Source organism: Cololabis saira, chromosome 16 (assembly GCF_033807715.1).
Source record: "Cololabis saira isolate AMF1-May2022 chromosome 16, fColSai1.1, whole genome shotgun sequence".
Taxonomy (NCBI): domain Eukaryota; kingdom Metazoa; phylum Chordata; class Actinopteri; order Beloniformes; family Belonidae; genus Cololabis; species Cololabis saira.
In genome coordinates this window covers 16,108,726-16,124,703 of record NC_084602.1, presented here as the reverse complement: position 1 = coordinate 16,124,703, position 15,978 = coordinate 16,108,726, and the positions used below count along the sequence as shown (strand labels likewise).

The 15,978-nt window shown below is 43.1% G+C and overlaps 1 protein-coding gene across 1 annotated transcript; it reads left to right on the top strand.

Moving 5' to 3' along the window:
• Nucleotides 1-1,023: 1,023 nt before the first annotated feature.
• Nucleotides 1,024-15,015, top strand: cdan1 (codanin 1). Its single transcript, XM_061743898.1, has 28 exons — nucleotides 1,024-1,115; nucleotides 2,640-3,355; nucleotides 3,443-3,643; nucleotides 3,865-4,055; nucleotides 4,225-4,335; nucleotides 4,434-4,512; nucleotides 4,626-4,746; nucleotides 6,523-6,632; nucleotides 6,786-6,875; nucleotides 6,963-7,038; nucleotides 7,159-7,364; nucleotides 7,465-7,597; nucleotides 7,725-7,868; nucleotides 8,025-8,191; nucleotides 8,968-9,049; nucleotides 9,146-9,232; nucleotides 9,422-9,476; nucleotides 9,601-9,737; nucleotides 9,828-9,931; nucleotides 10,722-10,871; nucleotides 11,015-11,078; nucleotides 11,233-11,311; nucleotides 11,514-11,740; nucleotides 11,877-11,984; nucleotides 12,091-12,154; nucleotides 12,928-13,139; nucleotides 14,185-14,292; nucleotides 14,396-15,015. The coding sequence occupies exons 1-28, from the start codon at nucleotides 1,038-1,040 to the stop codon at nucleotides 14,516-14,518; spliced, it is 4,023 nt and encodes a 1,340-aa protein (XP_061599882.1). The 5' UTR covers nucleotides 1,024-1,037; the 3' UTR covers nucleotides 14,519-15,015.
• The last annotated feature ends 963 nt before the right edge of the window (nucleotides 15,016-15,978 follow it).

The following is a 15,978-nucleotide window of genomic DNA, read 5'->3' as shown; positions in this document are numbered from 1 at the left end:
TCCCCATTCACTGATCATTTAACCTTTATTCATAATTATTCACACACTGTACTCACACTGCTAAATAACAGTATTGTTATTATTCTTATTATTACTATTATATACTGTAATTATACTCACACATATACTTATACATGCATACATATATACCATATTTGAATATTTCTATATACAGTATTTGTACATATATGCCCATATAGATATTTATATAAATATACTAATTTATACTATGTATATATATATACATATACATACACATATATAATTTGCTGCCCATTTCTGTACATAAATATACACAGATCTACCCATGCACCCAATAGTGTTATATATTCAGGCCCCTAAAGGCTGCTAAACCCCTTCCTCTTTTTACCTCGTGAAAATCATGTTTTTATATTTGTTTTTAAATTGGTTAATGTTCTTCATCAGGGTTGCTGTGTAAATCCCTAAATTAGTGTTGGATTTGTTTTCTTCATAAAAGTGGACATAAATTATGCATTTATTAATTAATTGAATTTAATATATATATAATTATATATGTATATATACATATATATATATATATATATATATATATATATATATATATATATATATATATATATATACATACATACATACATACATACACACACACACACACACACACACACACACACACACACACACACACACACACACACACACACACACACACACACACACACACACACACACACACACACACACACACACACACACACACATACATATACACTGTTGCCCATAAAGTTGGAATAATTTTGCTTTCAGACACAATCCTCTTTTTATTTTTCATTTATACACATAAATTAATCACTTTTGACCAGGTGCAATGAGATTGATCAATACAATTTTTAGAATATATCAATCAAGAATAAATCACATTGTCAATCACCTCACATTGTCAATCATTTGCATTTACCGCCAGTTGTTTGTTTTCACCGTTATGTGGGCGTGGCGTTTGCCACTGTCATCTATGCGCATGCGCGCCGCTGGCCCCGCCCCCCCGCCCAGCCAGAATGGCGGCTCTTTTGGAAAGTGTGTTGTCACGAAGGCTGGACGCGCGCAAGGTCGCCGACTGGCTGCAGAGCGTCCAGGTAGGTGGCGGGTTGACGGGGTTAATATGACAGGTATATTTGCTGCGTGTACGCTCCCGCAGACTGTGTTTTAGGAGATGTCACGGCCCGCGACTGATGGTAAACAAAACTTTTAGCTGCTAAGCTAACTAGTGTGATTAGCGGGGGGCTGCAGATGAGGCGCTAGATGGGCAATATCCCTCTGAAATACTACGATTTATCATTAAAACCTGTGCTGTATCGGTGGTACTTGATACTACTTGTATAATCACCACCCTAAGTCGGAGATTTCGTTTGTAGTGACAGGCAGATCATGAAGTTTTGAATTGTTCACCAGTGTTTTGGTGCTTGTCCTGTTTCATCTGAACCTCTTTGACCTCAATGGATCAATATGTCGTAATCCTCTAGTTGTCAGAGTCATTTTTATTGTCCCTCGAGGGGAAATTCATTTAGCAGTATGGGAAATAGTCATCATACAAAGACAGACATACCAATAAGATCAATTAAAACATTAAAACATGACATAGTAACCATAATAAATGAGTAAAAGCAGAAGTGCTTCCAGCAGTGCAGGCAGAATGATAAAAATGTATTAAAAATATTCAAATTTATGTGAGTTGATCATTTTAACAGCGGTTGGTATTAGGGTTGGGCGATATGACCAAAATCTCATATCCCGATATAGCTCATTTTATATCCCGATAACGATATACATCACGATATGGCATAGTTTTTGTAAATTCAATTAATGAATAGTTTATATAAAATTGCAATGTGGAAATGCAGTTTGAAATGATATACTCAACAAATAAAGGTAGTAGTTACTAAATATTTGTTTTATTTAGAACCTTTTTCAAAGCAAGCCAATAGAAAACCCTTTAGAACTGTGGTGAATATTGTGAATATTTGCCTAACAGTAACACATATCGGTATTGGCCTATTGGGTATACAAAATAACACATTGAACACTTTGAGTTTTAAAGAGCATAGTGCCGGCCAGGGCCAAATACCAAATGTAAACTTCCAAGTTTAAAGTGCAGCAACAAAATCAGGCTCACAATATAATTATACAAAATCTAACAAGTGAAAAAAGAAAATCACTCCTTCAAGTTTGAAAGGTAGCAGCAAACACAAATAATACAGGCCTACTGGCCTAGCCCCTAAAATAAATGTTGGTTACAAAATACCAAATGTAAACACAAAACCCTTCCAAGTTAAAGTATAGCTGCAAAAGGATCACAAGAAAATGTACACCTATTGCTATTGGCCTTGGGAAGCCGATAGCGCCGCCCAGAAGGGAGAAAGACAAACTCTTCTGACAGAGGGTGATCAGGACTGGTCAAGATATCTTGTGCCTTATTCAGGACTCGACCTTCGTAGATGTCAGTCAGAGAGAGCTGCTGAGTGCCAATGATTTCACTGGCTGCTCTGACAATGTCCTGCATCCTCTTTTGTTCTGCACTGTCAGGTTGCCATACCACAATACAATACAGAAAGTTAAAATTGATTCAATACAAGAGGGTTTTGTGTTTTTGTCATCAACAGGAAGGCGACAAGCTGTCTTTTGGTGAGTCCGGGGTGACGGTCCAGAAGCAGGAGTTTGTCCCTTTCCTCCTGAATTTCCTGAGGGAGCAGAGCAGTCAAGCCCTGGTCCATGGCCCTGCCACGCCGGCCAAGACCCCCAGACCGGCTGCACAGACCCGGGGCTTCTCCGACCGCAGGCCCTGCAGGTCTGCTGGCCCTGGAGCTGGCTCTGGCTCTGGCTCTCGCAGCACCAGCCGGGTTCAGCTGTTTTCTCCCGCCGCCTCGGGGTCACCTGGACCTGAGTGGGATTTGAGCGGTCAGTCGACCTCCAACTGCCTGAGCGGGATCAATGCGTTCAGCAGCCCCTCCTTTTCCGCAGGCTGGAGCCCTGCGTCCAGGCCATCGGGCTCGGACCGCCGACATAACCAGAGATTCAGTCTTGGTGACTACATGGTTTCTCCTCCCGGGCTGCAGAACAGTCCCACATTCCAGTCCCACAAGGGCCGCAAGAAGATCGGTAGCAACGCAGCCGCCGGGGGACAAGGGAGACAGGGAGGAGGGCGCGGGGGGCATAACAGTGAAGACACTGGATGCTCGGACACTGGAGGGAAGAGATTAGGTAGAGGAGGAGGGAATGGGAAGATCAATGAGCAGATTTCACCTCCATCCGCAAGTCATCTCAATGTGAACAACTTGGAAGAATTCCCTCCTGTTGGATCCTCCCCCATTTCTCCTGCGTAAGTTAGAAAAAAAAAAAACATGTAAAATCTGATATGATTGATTATTCCTCTTCAATTTTCCTCATGAGTTCTGTTGTGTTGCAGAGCCTCGAAGCCATCTAGAAGGATAAACCCGACACCGGTTAGTGCAGATCGACCACATTCAAAACCAAAGACCTGCTTCACATCCACCCCATTCAGGAGACCTTCTAGCCCTCAACTGGGAGTAGAAGCGCCTGAGGGGTCAGTGACGGTCGGCAGCCCACTGAGCCTGCAGGAAGAAAGGGAATTACTCAAGAGAGAAAAGTAAGTGCATATGCATATTTACTCTTCTTATTCAGGCACAAAGTACGATACAGTAGTTTCATCATTGCTTTGACGTAACATGTGACTTCCTCTCTTTTCCCGGAACTCTAATACACACTTTTACACATTAAGTTTGATAGTGTTACTGTTCTACATACTCCTGTGACTGTCTGTGCTGTTGTGTGCAGAAGCAACTGCATTACTTATTCTTTTTTTTCCAGGACAAAACGTGCCCAGCAGGTTGCTGCTCCTCAGCAGACCTCTCACGAGCCCTGCACCCCACCCAGGACGGGGGGGGTGACAGGATCCAGAGTTACACCAGACCTGCCAGCAACTTCTCCTGAACCCTCCAAAGTCACTCTTTCCTCAGAGCTGGATATTTTGGCTGGACTGTATTGTACCTGCATTTCAGGTAAACGTCCACAAGGTGGCGGAGATGAGCCATTTGATTAAATTGTGAACAACATTGTGTACAAGAAACCTTACTAAAGAATCTAGTACAAAAAAAATAAATTTAGTCGACATGCCTGCAGAAAGATCATGGAAATAACTTATTGTCATACTCTTTTTCTATTTTACAGAAAACCTAGTGCCAAACATTTTCCTGGAGCTCTTCTTTGTGATGCAGTTGCTCACGTCTCAGTCTCCTCATACTCAGAACGAAGAGCAGAAAACGTGTGATGGTAACTCAGGTGTGCAGGCTTGGCTGACTTTTTCCACACTAACTCGAAAAAGTATGATCTTGAATTTCCGTAGAAAATGAGATGCTCCTCTTCTGTTTCACTTGCAGATGTTTTAGAAAGATCGTACCTGAGACAAGTACACAACTGTGTCTATTTTGCTGTGAAGGTTCTGGAGAATCAGTTTCAGTGAGTGTTATCTTCCTCATTTAACATACCGGCTCATAGATTTTCTGTTGTTTGCTTCCTCATCACAGCTCTTGGGAGGGTGATCTTTAATCTTGTATTCTTGAATTTGACAGGCTACTTGCTCATTTGGACAAGGGCACCTTGCGTCTCCTGGCCGAGAATGAACGGGTGGCTTCCTTCTCTCCAGATCTCAGAAATCGCCTCGCCCAGGCTCAGGACAGAAGCTCAGCAAAGGTATCACACATGTGCAGTTTCATCAAAAACATCTGCTCGATTATTATTATTATTTTATTACACCAAGTGGACATAATACTAGATACAGACTGTGTGTGTGTGTGTGTGTGTGTGTGTGTGTGTGTGTGTGTGTGTGTGTGTGTGTGTGTGTGTGTGTGTGTGTGTGTGTGTGTGTGTGTGTGTGTGTGTGTGTGTGTGTGTGTGTGTGTGTGTGTGTGTGTGTGTGTGTGTGTGTGTGTGTGTGATGAACGTAAATAAATAAATTAAGAATATTAATTTGAAAATAGATAATTGTCATATAGAGTGATATGATATAGCACGATATAATATAAAGTAATATATGTAATACTATAATAGCATATAATAATATCCTAATATAACAATAATATTATAACATATAACAAAAAGATGTCACCATACTATAATATATACCAATATAATAATACTATAATATAACATCCCATGAGATCTGTTAGGTTCCTAAATCATCACAACATTAATGACTTAGAAAAAGACACCAGAGACCGTCAGAAATGATTTTCAATGCCTTCTGCAGAAGGTTGGAGAGAAGACTTGAGGAGCTTTTAGGGCAACACGACCCTCCTCATAGAGCTCGTCAAAACCTCTCCCACTTGCTGCTTCTGCAGGACACTATTTATTGGTAAACTGACAGGAAACTTGACCATATTTGGAACAGTGAATGTATAGATGGACAATGGACAAAAACAGGAAACAGATGGTCACACAGACATGGTATCAGATGATGGTTGAAAAGTCACACCTATGACTTTTCAGTTCATAAGTAACTTATCTGTGGTGTGCAGAGCAACAGACATCCTTTTAAGAAATGTTCAAGGGGGTTTTGTTGTCATGAGATGGTCAACTTAAAGACAATGAGATGGCTGTCAGTCGACCCCCCTGACAAAACCTCCTTAAACCTTAAAAATACAATGGGATTCTCAGGTATGATCGCATATGATCGTTTTCAGGGCAAAGGTCAATTCGGGCCTGCTCCTGAACCCAGGAAATCTGGGACAGATGTGTCCATCTGACAATGGTTCATTGACAGACTGAGAAGTCAGCCCAGGAAATCTTCAGTTTTAACCTCCAAAGCATGTCATGAGGATAAACAGATCAGTTTTCTAATTCTGATTCTGGCAGTTTCACAATGACAAACTTGGATTAATCTCACAGATCTCATAACATAATATAATAATACCCTATAAAACAATATATCATGCTCGATTATTATTGTTGCACCTTTTGGCCACCTCCTTCAGCTCTTCCAGGAGGAGACCAAGGCCAGTGGCGAAATCCTTTCTCCACTGTGTCCCGGGTCTGCCTGGGATGGATGGGAGTTGTAGCTAAGAATAAAAAAAATCAAAAAAAGAAGGCAGAGCCAGACTTGACAAAACAGTCCTTCAGACCGCTGCAGGAGATCCTTCCTGCCCACAGCAATAAACTTCTCCAGTGAATCACTGAATAGACTTAAGTCATCACTACTGCAACAGTTAATTTCCCTTTGGTGACATATACATTATTTTGAACTTAAAGTCACTAACCACTATTTGTGTCAGATTTGTGAGGTCAGGAACATAGATGTAGCAGTAAACACACCGATACAGAGCAGATGCTGCACAGATCCCTTTGTCAGACTCCTGCTTCATCCTTTCCTCGCTCCTGAGAAGACCCTTAGAGACTTTAACACCTCTTACTGAGACAGCACTTCACTCCCGTCCCGCAGCATTATTATTGATAATTGTTCTCCTGTTCCAGCTCTCTCCCTCGGCGTCCACCTTCATCCACTCGGTCCCGTTCCAGCCTGCTACAGACAACCGTTCCAACTTCGGTAGCGACAAGGCCTTCCACACCTTTAAGAAACAACGGTACTTCACAGCATTTTTGTCTTGTGTCTTTTTTTAAAGTTTTTAAACAAACATGCACTCTGTTAAGCTGCCCTCATACTGTTTGAGAATTTAAAAAAAAACAACAAAAAAATTCACCTGGCCAGTTTTCACTTTTTAAAACTCTGCCCCCAGAGATGTTTTCTATGAAGTTTTGCGTGAGTGGGAGGACCTTCACAAAGGGCAAGGGTGGAACTTTGAAGCTGCGCTGGGAGGCAGAATCAGGCAAGCGCTGCTATTTTTCCTCATAAATCAGGTGCAGTTAAAGTAATATCTCTCTACTGAGGTCTCATTTTGATCTTTTTCTTTCAGAGGTATCATGAGTCATCTGAGCTCCGCGGGAAATCATTCGCATTTTGCCCGTCTGTTCTTGAAACAGCTTGTTCAGGTACATGTCATCAACATTCAGCTGAAGATGTTCTATCAGCCCCGCCTGGTTGTTCTTTCCCTTGACATGAAATTCTCAAGTAAACAAACAGTTTGCTCTCCTTTTTTTTGTCTTTTTCAGATGTGTAAAGGCCCCCGTGTGAACAGCTCTCCTGGGGATGCGCCGGATGCCGACCTGCTGGGAATGCTGGGAGCCGATAGCCTCGGCCGTCTGAAGCGCCTCGAAGAACGTCTCATCCAGCCTCACGGAGTGGTCGGTCCCTGCCCTCCTCCATCCTTTCCTGGTCACCAAGAGTTCTTCAGGGACTTCATCCAGGCAGCGAGCTGGTGAGGCCAGCAGATGCCGTCAGCCGTGTCATTTTATGCCAGAAAATGAAAAGAAAGTTTCCCTTTCCGTCGTCTATAATGTTTGCATCTTGTGTCCCAGCTGTCAGCTGAACCAGCACCTGCAGGACAGCTTGTGTCAGCAGTTGCTTCAGCTGGATGAGGTTTCCATACTTCGCCCTCCTGCTTCAGTCGGGGAGGGGGAGGGGGAGGAGGACGGGGACTTGGAGCAGCAGGTACCTTGTCCAAGTACCTCCCTTACCATCTCAAATGCCTTCGTGAACTTTTTTGCACGTTGTGAAAGGATTAGTGGCTTGGAATGGATTTCCCACTACGTCGCTCATAATTCAAACCCTTTGTCAGGATGAGAAGCAGCGGTTTTCCTCGGTGCTTCTCCTGGCTCGTCTTCTGGCAAAGTTCCTGGGATTCATCGCCTTCCTGCCCTACCAAACGTCTGAGAAGCCGTCCAGAGAGATACAGGAGACATCGGTGGCCCTGCGGAGCAAGGTGAGACAAAAATAAAGACACCGACGATTGTCGTCAATTTTTTAACCAAGATTGATAAAGACCACCAATGTTTATGCTCTTTTCCTGTTTAGTCTGCCACAAATTTGTTGCCCTGCGTTTTCCTCCATCAAAGTTGTCATTTTCATGACCCCACAGAGCGTCCCGGTGCTGGACGTGTGCGCGGCGCTGAGCAACAGCATGAGGAGGAGGCGGACCATCCTGACCGTGCCCTGGCTGGTCGAGTTCCTCTCCATGTTGGACTTCGTGGGTCCGCTGCTCCACTGCTACAAAACTGCGCTGGGCACGCTGCTTCTGCTGTACAGGTTTGGCTTCACTTCTTTGAAACTATGTGATAAAATCATGAAGTGATGTCCCTATAAAATGCCTTGAACATAAACTGATTTTATGAGGTGCAGGTATTTTGAAATGGTGTTTAAATAGACCTTAGAAGTAATTTCTTTTAGGTGCCCATACGTTAACAGTAGAACCGCCGGGGTTCTGTCCCCCCCCCACGGACGCCGACAGTGTCTAGCAGAGCATGAGATATGATTTAATCATTAAGACACAGAAATCAGTCCTTGAAGTGGAAAATTTTGCGATGAAATTACTAATTGTTTCAGTTTTGATTCGAAAATGACAACAAATGTGCAGTGAAGTAGAAAATATCGAGTTTCACTCTGATTCTCTCTCCAGCTTCTGTCATACACCCTCTCCCCGTCCTCAGTTCACCCTGAATAGCCTTCGGTAGACCATCACATCTCTAAATAAAATCTTTCATTGTATGAATGGCGCTAAGGATTTGGCTTGGGCTAGCCATTTCCACGTCATCAGGGCTTGATAGTTTTACCGGGCTGGAGGAGGCGTCCAGTTTAGTAGAGTTAAGAGTATAATACTTTACTAATGAGTGAGGACGCTGCAGCACGTCCTGTAATTCTCCTCTAGAGGTGCACTTTGGTGCATTGTACCTCCCTATGTGGTCAGAACTGGTATTGCTACACAGTGTGGCTTTAAGCATTTTAAAGAGATTGATTTAAGTCTCTGGACATAATCAAATAAACATTGTCTGTTTGAAAGTTTTAAAATGATTTGTTGCTCGTAGGAGACTGCTGCTGAACCGGTGTGAAGAAATGTGTTACCTGAACAAGCTTCTCCTGGTGTCGGTGTTAGGGTGGCTCTTTCAGGTGAGGTGCACACATCTAAATGTCATTCATGTATGAAATCACATTCATGGGCACCTGACACGGATGTACCATTTAAATATGTTTTAAATCGTGTAGATCCCAGTAATTCCCGAGGATTCTTTGTTCACTGAGTTTAATGCAGTAGCCAGGGTGGAGGACGGCGACACAACTTCTGCAGGACTGGTAAGGAAAACATTCTTGTTGCTTTGTGCATGAATAGGTTTACGGAAGAGGATCAGGGCCACTGAAGAAAAAATGAAGATATTCTGATTAAAAAAAGTGAGAATTCTTCCTTCAGTGGCCGTGATCTTCTTCCGTTTAGGTCACTGCTCGTTTGACATGACTTTTTTTTTTTTCTGCGTTAATTTGCAGGACTGCATTGCTCTGGTGGATCAGCCGCTGCTTTATACTTGCTGTCCATTTCTTGGTGAGTAGAAGGGTGTAAATCTCGTGACCAAAGGTTTGTTAGATTGGTTTCATTGCAGACGTTCACCACAAACGAGCCAAGCTACTATTCGGATTGGTGCTCTGATGAGTTTCTGTCTGTTCAGGTGAGTTTCGGAAACTCCTGGCTGCCTTCGTGTCCGGCAGCACGGCCAAGAGCGGGGGAATCATCCGCAAGATCACGCCCACTTCTGCAGAGCTCAAGGACACGCCGGCTGCTAACAGATCGCAGCAGAAGCTGCAGGTGCGTCCGCTGCCGTGGTTACGAACAAGTTTGAAATGGCGTTAAATGACCCGTGCGGGTGTGTCTGAACCACATGCTTGGATTCTACAGGTGGATCTTGAGCAGGCCTTTTTCCACAACCAGCCTCCATCGCTGCGGCGCACCGTGGAGTTTGTGGCGGAGAGGGTTGGATCCAACGCTGTCAAGCACATGAAGTAAGAATCACAGAGCTGAGGGTTGGTTGGCTCTCATAATCACACATCTGTGGTAGATTCACAGATATTCAAGTCGTTGCTTTTTAAACCAAGTGTAACTTTGAGCAGTCTTCTAGCCATTTGTCCTTTTTAAAGGGCTTTTCACAGTTGTGCCTCATCAGGCTGCAACTTTGGTTGGTTGCCTGACTAAGAGACTAAAGATGGATCAAGCACTTGGATGGCAGCGGGAGGGAATTCAACTTTTATGTGCAGTTTCTATGAATACTATTTCTACGGAATAGACAGACAGCTAAGAGATATACCTCTCCAGTGGCTCCTTTGTTGTCCTCCTTGTTCGTCTTCCTTATTTCTTCCTCCTCCCCTTCCATTTCTTTCTCTTCTTCTTTCGACACTTTCCGTCACAGCTCTCTGCAGCAAATCATTCGTCTCCATCTAGCCCCATCCTCCCTCCTACATCCACAGGGGAGGCCTGGAGTAAACCAGAGGGGAGATGTCTTTAGTCTTCCTCTTGGCCTCCCCTGTGGATAAAAGAGTGGCGACCTTAACTCATGTGGTGTGACTGGGCTCAACCCAAACAGGTCACATGCGTCTCGTTGGCCCTCCATTTTCTTAAAGACTGGCTCTAAGGACCCCCTTCTGGGTTTAATAAAGTGTTATTGAATACATTTAGTTTGTGGGGATGTATTCGCTTTTGCGTCCATTGTTTTCGGCACTAAACAAATGTATTTGTAGATTATCGGAGCTATTTTTCTGTGTTCACGGCTGTGATTTGTGGACACCTTTTCAACAGAGCTACGTTGGTCAGCGAGCTGGTGGAGAGGGGAGAGAAGATCCTGAGAGATCGACTCGGCTCCCCAAACGTAAATCCCTCAAAACTGAACGACTCCATCTGCGCTCAGCTGTGTGACGCGGGCTCCGAGGCTTTGGAAAGAGCCACGAGGTACAAACGTGTTTCTCTAAATCCAGGGAATTAACCGTTTAATGTACATGCATCAATGGCTGTTTATTAATGAGAAAATATATCTGTATTTCTGCTTCTTGTTTGGATTCTTCCTGTTGTGGTAACTTCTGTCTTGTGTGCAGATTTTGCAATGAGAAGAGCCCTGAGGCCATACGGACGCTGCTCCCCGAGGAGACGTCCCCTGCGGTGAGTTCAGGATCAAAAACATCGTCATTATGTCAAACGTGTAGCAAACTAGCTGGAGCAAACTATTTTTCTTTTCTTTTTTCTCCCACGGAAGAGTTAACTTTTGTAGGAATATTGTCTTGCGTATTTATGACAACGTTTACTTCATCTGCAGGTCCTGGCTACATCTGAAAACATCACCAAACATCTGGCTGCAGGAAAAGCCTGCAGCTGGCTGTCTGCCAACATCGAAGGTCAGTTCAAAGTATTTCACGTAGCCGTTCTGTTTGAATCCTTTCAAGATGCTAATTGAAATAAACTCAGCGATGAGTTTATTATGATTAACACGGGGAGTCTTTGAAGATGCAAGATCCTTGAACATAAACCTTATTTACGGCGTATATGAAAAGAAAAAACCCTGAGAATCTGAAATGTTGTCCTGTTCTCCTCGTACAGGCATCATAAAGCGAGAGTGGAAGAACAGGTATGATCGTGTGATGAAGGCTCTGGGCAGCCCCGCAGCTCCAGACTCTGCAGACGTGGGCGAGGCGGCGGCTGAGCTGGCGGCTCTGCAGCAGTCCAGTCCTCCCAAGAAGAAACAAGGAAGCGACAGAGTGATGTCCTGCCCTCCTCGCTGCGACCACAGCGCTTCACTGCCCTCGGACATCCTCATTGAGATTAAGGTACGCTTGCATCGGTCTTTGACGACGCTTCTCAGCTGCCACGGCCGATAGACTCCTGCTTGGAGGTTCAACATTAAACTCCGTGGGCAAATGTAAACATCCGTCAGAACATCTTGTGTTCTTGTTTTCCTTGTAGGAGCTGCTGAGCGTTGCCGTCGGCCCCAGAACCGACGAGGAGCTGCCGACTGGCTGTCAGATCAAAACTCTGCTGCACAGAGTAGAAGGCACGCTGGCCTGCAGGAAGGTAACAGGAGACTGAGTTTAGCTGAGGAGCACCGGAGCTGGATCTGTCGATGTTTGCCTTTTTAACATTATTTTCTTTTTCCTCCACCTTCTGCGTCTTTAACTAGTTCTTGACCGGGGTGTCGGAGCAGATGCTTCTGAACTCAACTGTTCTGCTGGCCTGCAAACTGGGTAATTTTTTTTTATTTAACCTTTATTTAACCAGGAAAAGAAACCCATTGAGATTAAAAATCTCTTTTGCAAGGGTGTCCTGGCCAAGAGGCAGCACAAGATTTCAGATATTAAAATTTACAGAGGTGTCATGTAAAATATTAAAATCAAATGAAACAAAACATGGAAATCATTTAAAACAGTTACAAATCAGAGATGCTGTCTCAAGTGCACTCATTCTGGACTTAAAATCACTCAGTGGAGTAAGTTCTGTTATTTTTAGATCCTTTTGAAGTTTGTTCCATGTATAAGGGGCGGAGTATGTGAATGCTCTTTTTCCTTGCTTTTCGCGCACACATGGAACAGAAAGCAATAAATGATCATTAGAGCGTAGTCCATAACGATCAACACTCCTCAGTGTACTTAGGTCACTGATGTAGGGTGGCAGTAGTCCAAGCTTTGTATATAAAGGTATACCAGTGACACAACCTCCCGGTGGACAGTGACGGCCATCCGACTCGGGAATATAGTTCACAGTGATGGGTCAAGGCCCTACAACCAGTAATGAACCTTAGAACAGCATGGTACACAGAGTCAATCTTACTCAAACATTGAGCTGAGGCATTCATGTACAGCAGGTCACCATAATCTACCTGCTGGGTAAGAGAGTGTCAGGTGTTATTGCACCATAATCCTGTTCAAGTGAAGGTGGCTTTGCTGCTCAAATGCAGATATACAGAGATGTTTGCCTCACAGACCTGAGAGCCCCCCTGTATGTGTGTGTGTGTGTTCAGTGTCTGGAGAGCTGCCGGTGCTGCCTTCGTCAGGGTACAACGGGCTCGGGGGGGTCATGCTGGGACCTGGTTCAGGGTCGGAGACTCCCGTCCCGGAGCTGCTGGAGCAGCTGGCAGAGCTGTGGCAGAGAGACAACGCTTCCTCGGCTCCCGTCCACCAGCTCTTCAGCCCTCTCACCGTCTCTGCCGTGCTGAAAGCCAACGACGCAGAGGTACGGAATAAAACACTGCTGCCTTGACTGATACAGGTGTAGTGATGATACTGCTGTGTGATTCCCCACACGGCTGTCTATAAACCAGAAATAATTATTTACTTTAGTAAATCCTCTATTAAAGTGGATGTCAGGGGGTCATTCCCTGTCTTTTTGATCTTATCTAGAGTAGTTCTGCTTCAGCTTTGCATCCATACTCCTCCACTCATATCCTCAAAGATTTTAATTAGCTTAGCAAGATTTAGAAATGGCACGATGACGTCCTTCTCATGAACACATGCTGCTTTACTCTGGTTATATTTGGCCGGTCACTGATAAAGTAATTGCCTCCTTATGACACAATGTACTTGGAATGGAAATACAACATCTGGCACATCTGTATCTTGAGCAAACGATGACTTCTAAGGCCCCATTCTATTTTTTTCATTTTTATTTTATTGTATTTTCATTTAACAGTCCTTTTTAAACCTACCTTGCATTTAAGTGGAACCTTACAAACTAGTTATTATTATTAAGTCAGCCACAAAACATTATCTTTGTTGTAAATAACGTTGAAAAACCTGAATAAAATGTATCTAACAAATAAACGCATTAATGGACATCTAGTGGCTCGATTTGGAAACTGCACCAACTACAACCTTCACAGTTCAAATAAAATGATAAAAGATGCGGTAATAGTATTATTAAGAGGGTCTCTTCTGCTTTCAGCAACAATGATAACGTGGAAATAAATATTAGCTTGCATTTCCGATAGAGAGCCTTAAATGGCGACACGCTGGAAGATCTAGAGATTCCCTTTATTTACTGTTTTTTTTTTTTAACCAACTGAATCTCAGTATTTTTTATCTAAGATACTTCTTTGTTGGTGCTGTAATGTTACATCATCTTGCATTAAATGTTAAACAGACATGAAATCAGAGTAGAAACACGTGGTGTAACTTGACTTTCTTAAGGGTCGGGATGTTCCGGTCTTTCACGTGCATCCTTGCGTAAATGCTCTGCAGCCCAGATCTGAACCCTTTGTCGTGTGTTTTTGTCCCTCCAGAAGACAAACTACCTCTTTCTGGTCAGAAGGCTGGTCGACAAAGGAATATTGAATGAGGCGACGGTCATTTCCCTTTGGAAGAAGCTCACAGACCTGGCCCTGCCAGCGGTGAGGATTCACTGCACTCCTGTTATCAAGTATTCATGGATTCGACCTGTTTGACTTCTCTCTCACTCGCTCATTTTGTCTGCTCATTTGCGTCTCATTTCAGGAGCTGATTGAGAATTTTCAGCTGCAGTCGCAGAGCACGAGACTCTTGCCGCCTCTCCCTGAGATGCAGAAGCGCGTGGACGTGCTGCAGGTCTCGCATCAGACAGTAGAGGGCGCCACATGACAACAGTCCCACCACTTCGTCCCGGATCACCGCAGTGTCTTATGCACATCTGGCCATGTCTTCTTCAGGAGGGAAGCTGCTCTGGGCAGTTGTTGTTGTTTTTAATTCCTTTCTTTGCCAGTCTTTGTGAGCCTCAGATGCTTGATTTTGACCTGTGCACTGCAGCCTTTCATGTATTTATCGTCTTTCCAGCTCCCATTGAGAGCAAAGTATTTTAACACAGAGCGACTATAAGCACAGACAGAAGACTGAATTGAGTAAAACCAGGTTTGATCTTCGCATCAGGATTACACTTTCTTAAACCAATCTTTATCTGAGCTTAGCACTTTGATAAACCACCTTTTTGAACAGATAACTGGTGATTGCATGTTTATTTCATGAATATGACTGTATTTGTGATTGTTTTTGTTCACATTGAACGACACTGTAAGCATTGCTCCTTTTAAAAACTGATATTTTTATGTCCTTGGAAACTTAAAATAAGTAATAAAGTTGAATTCAGATTTCACAACACATTTTCTTGAATTGTTGTATTTGCAAAAAACATGTATGTTGTTCCATAACCAGTACTGGAGTTGTAAAAAAAAAAAATCGGGGGGGATGGTGGATTTTATCATATGGGGACAGATCATTTTTGCTGATTACAAATAATATAATATATTACAAATAATAGCACTGACCAAAACACCTGCATAAATACTGCAGGAATGACATAGCAGCAGTTAAATGCAGCCTTCTGTAAACTTTAAATATCCACTGGGCTTACATCAAATACATCAAAACACAACAATAAAAAACACTTTTCTGAACTTATCAATATGCCTCTGTCCTTCACAGGATACGTAAAATGGATCACTGCAAAAACTCAAAATCTTAACAAGAATATTTGTCTTATTTCTAGTTAAAATGTCTCATTTTAGTAAAAAAATCCCATTACACTTAAAACCAGACTCATCACTGGAAAAAACAACAATTTTCACCTGTTTCAAGTAGATTTTCACTTAAAATAAGTAGCAAAATCTGCCAGTGGAACAAGATTTTTTTGCTTGTAATGAGAAGATAAATCTTGTCCCACTGGCAGATTTTTCTACTTATTTCAAGTGAAAATTTACTTGAAACAGGTGAAAATTGTCAAATAAGTTATTTTTCTGGTGATGACTCTAAATGTTGAAATAGCAGTAAAACCACATTCATTGATGAAATGACATAAGGGATGGAAAGGGGGATGGAAGTTTTACAGGGGGGATGATTTTGACCGTTTTTATTTTAGGGGGGGATGCCATCCCCCCTTATCCCCCCTCAACTCCAGTACTGTCCATAACGGAGGCGGAGAGATAAAGATAAGTTGTGAGGGGGAATAAAACATTAAATCTTGAATGCAATTGGGGGATTCAAATAGTAACAACGGGTTTAAATGTTTAAATGGGAGTTGGAGGGAGGAGAGTCTCCTCCTCCTCTGC